Below are 3,311 nucleotides of genomic sequence, written 5' to 3' on the forward strand. Positions count from 1 at the left end.
ATAAATCAAACCTAAAAATTTAAATAGCATCATGTTCATACTACAAATTAAAACCTAAATGATAATAATGAAACATCAAAATGTATCATTTTTCCCGAATTTCTCAAAGCCCAAACAGAGACAGAGAGCTAAAAAAAATCATAGTATATTATACAAAGCATTAAATAAAATAAAATGAATAATAAATCAAACCTAAAAATTTAAATAGCATCATGTTCATACTACAAATTAAAACTTAAATGATAAACATGAAACATCAGAATGTATCATTTTTCCAGAATTTCTCAGAACCCAAACAGAGACAGAGCTGAAAAAAATCATAGTACATTATTATACAAAGCATTAAATAAAACAAAATGAATAATAAATCAAACTTAAATTGTCATAAAACCCTAAAATCAATTTATCATCGAACACCAAACAAATGAAACAAGGAAAAAGCTCTCTGTTTTCTGAAAAATTGATAAATGAGAAAAAATGATTTATTTATTTATTTATTTTTGTGCCTTTCTTGGTTATCTTAGACCCAAGACTTAGGGCAAGAGATTTGGCGAGAAAGAGTGAGAGAAGATGAACAAAATCAAAAGATAGGCTAAGAGGATAAAGGAGAAAGAGAGATTCACCAAAAAAATCAGAAGGCCTTTGAGATTTTTGGAGAAAGCACTCAAATCTCAGAGTTCTTTCTACAAAAGAGAAACCGAATTGACTAAACAAAGAACAAAGAGTAAATAACAAATATATATATATATATATATATATATATATATATATATATATATACAACCAATAAGCCGATGTAGCTGAAGCGTGCGAATTGTGGTGTGGGTTGTCGTCCTCATGCTCAAGATTTGACTGAAAATCGTAGATGTAAAGCCTCGAGATCTACTGGTACAGAGAGGGGTTGGGAGATTCTAGAGGAAAAGCTGCTGGCAGTGAGGGTTAGAGACATTTGTGAGAGAGATGAGATCAAATCTCATTGAATGCAACAGGTGGGTGGTTGAGAGCATTTACTCTCCTTGAGTCCGTCGAGGTGAGAAACGAAGAGTCGAGAAGAAACTAAGAAAGGGAGCGACAGAAATGAGAGAAAAGAAAGAAACTCTAAACCTAAAACAACATAGCTCTCCCTCCATCTCTTTTTGGCCGTTGGATCTTCATCAACCAAAACAAAGGCAACGAAACTGATAAATAAATAAATAAATAAAAAGAAAGAGGCTGCTTGCCTACTTGGCAATTCAAAATTCAAATGGAATCAAACCTAACTAGTAGTTAGGTTTTAAAAAAAAAAAAAAAAATTATTGTATTTTAATATTTAACTTATATATATATATATATTAATTACTTATTATTATTATTATTACACACACACACACACACATATATATATATATGAACGAGCCTATCGAGCCGAGTCGAGTTTCTACGAGCTTTGTTCACGATCATATCCCGAGCTGAGCCGAGTATTGACATGTTCAGCTCATTTATTAAATGAGTTTAAAAAAATGTTCAAGCTCTATTCGTTTAATAAATGAACCGACTCTGAGCCGAGTTTTGTCGAGCCGAGTCCGAGTATGCTCACGAGTAGCGCGCTCTGCAACCCTTATTATATTGTTTAATCCTTGAAATGATCTATTTGTAGGAAACAAATACAATTTTTTTTTTTAATTATTATTATTATTATTATTATTTTCTAATTGAAGACAAATACGATGTTTCTTTTTATCCCCCTTTTCATACATGTTCGCTGTAAGTTCCTCATTCAAGTCAGAAACTAAGCTAAACATGCATAGATACAAAGAAAGCCCCTTATATTGATTGTGAAAATGGCTCAATCTTTTGATCAGTTCAAATAAACCATTGCCTAAGGACCGAGGCCAATTTACTTTCACTACCACTACAACAACAAATTCTCTCAGCCTCTGCCGCTATAACTACTATAATTGTCTCTCTTTCTCTCTCTCTCTCTCTCTTTTTCTCATAGTCAAAGTGAACTGATGGAAATGCTACTAACATAAGAATGATGAACTAGCAGTAGATTTCAAGCCAAACTGAACTATAGCATAGCTTGAGTGGTGATGGATTTACCTATATCTGACTAACTCTCATCTCAACTGAAGCTAAATCCTATTCCTTCCAAAATCAGCTGATCCTCTTCAGAAATTCCAAATCGAAGTAGGGAAACTCATCTCTTCATTAAAATCATAAACTTGGAGGTTACTGGCTTCTGCTCCTTGATCTGCAATCCCATGCATCTCGATCAGTGAATCCCAATTGAAAGTCTTGTCAGTAAAGGATCCAAGGTCGTCACCATTGTTGTTCAACGAAGCATCTGGCACTGCAAAGCTTCCTGCGGCGTCAGTTGCTTCTGAGTCTGGCTGTCTCTCTTCCTTCAGTATACCCAGCTGCTGAAGAAACTCATTGAGATCAATCTGTGGTTTCTCCTCACAAGCTCCCAGCATCTTGTCTGATGAAATTTCTGCATCTTTCTCCTTCACTGCTGGATTTTCTACTTGGGTTTTGTCACTCATGGTCTGGACTTCAGCTTTTGACTCACAGGAAGATGTACTGGAAGAAGAGGTTTGGCCTAGAACCCCATTTTGCTTAAGTTCTTGAAGCCTCTGATGAATGACATGAACACTAGGTTGGGCATTGATGTTGAGCAACCCACAAGAAGGAAACATGGAAATAAAATTCTTGGAGGGAAACCATTTGAACTTCTGTGATTTGATTAGAGAACTGGAGTTGGGTTGAAGATGGGGAAGATTGAGATAAGCATCTGGGCCATACAATCTCCTTGCAGCCTCATCATAAGCCATGGCAGCCTCCTCAGCTGTGGCAAAAGAGCCTAACCAGAGCCTAGTTCTCTTCTTAGGCTCTCTTATTTCAGCAACCCATTTGCCCCACGTTCTTTGTCGAACGCCTCGGTACTCGCACGAGGCGTTCTGAGGGCCACCTTTGCCTCTGGTTGGGCCCTTCTTCCATGGCTTCAATGGAGATCTTCTGCCATTTTCCATGGCTTGTTTTAGGAAGCTAAGTGAGGGAGTGTGAGTGAGTGAGAGAGAGAGTTGGGGGGACTGCGGAAAGTGTGTTGAAAGGCGCGGGATATGTAGGAAGTGAGCAGCTTGGTTTAAATGTGTTCACGTTTGGGGAAACTTTTTTCTAGCCCATTTTGACCGTTAGCGAGTTCAGATAGCTAGTCCCAAATCCTACTATTTTATTATTATTATTATTATTATTATTATTATTATTTTTTATATTCATATATATTTATTTATTTTTAAAGCATGGCGCTTTGGAAAATTGGAATGGTGTGC

General features: G+C 36.3%; 1 protein-coding gene across 1 annotated transcript; it reads right to left on the reverse strand.

The window, feature by feature from the left end:
* Positions 1-1,808: 1,808 nt before the first annotated feature.
* LOC133872200 (dehydration-responsive element-binding protein 2F) lies at positions 1,809-3,079 on the reverse strand. Its single transcript, XM_062309645.1, has one exon. It carries the CDS (start codon positions 3,009-3,011, stop codon positions 2,151-2,153), a length of 861 nt encoding a protein of 286 aa, XP_062165629.1. The 5' UTR covers positions 3,012-3,079; the 3' UTR covers positions 1,809-2,150.
* Positions 3,080-3,311: the final 232 nt, after the last annotated feature.

Source organism: Alnus glutinosa, chromosome 7, assembly GCF_958979055.1.
Source record: "Alnus glutinosa chromosome 7, dhAlnGlut1.1, whole genome shotgun sequence".
NCBI lineage: Eukaryota > Viridiplantae > Streptophyta > Magnoliopsida > Fagales > Betulaceae > Alnus > Alnus glutinosa.

Coding starts and splice junctions, on each gene's coding strand:
- LOC133872200 (XM_062309645.1), bottom strand. CDS start 3,011: ATGGAAAATGGCAGAAGATCTCCATTGAAGCCATGGAAGAAGGGCCCA.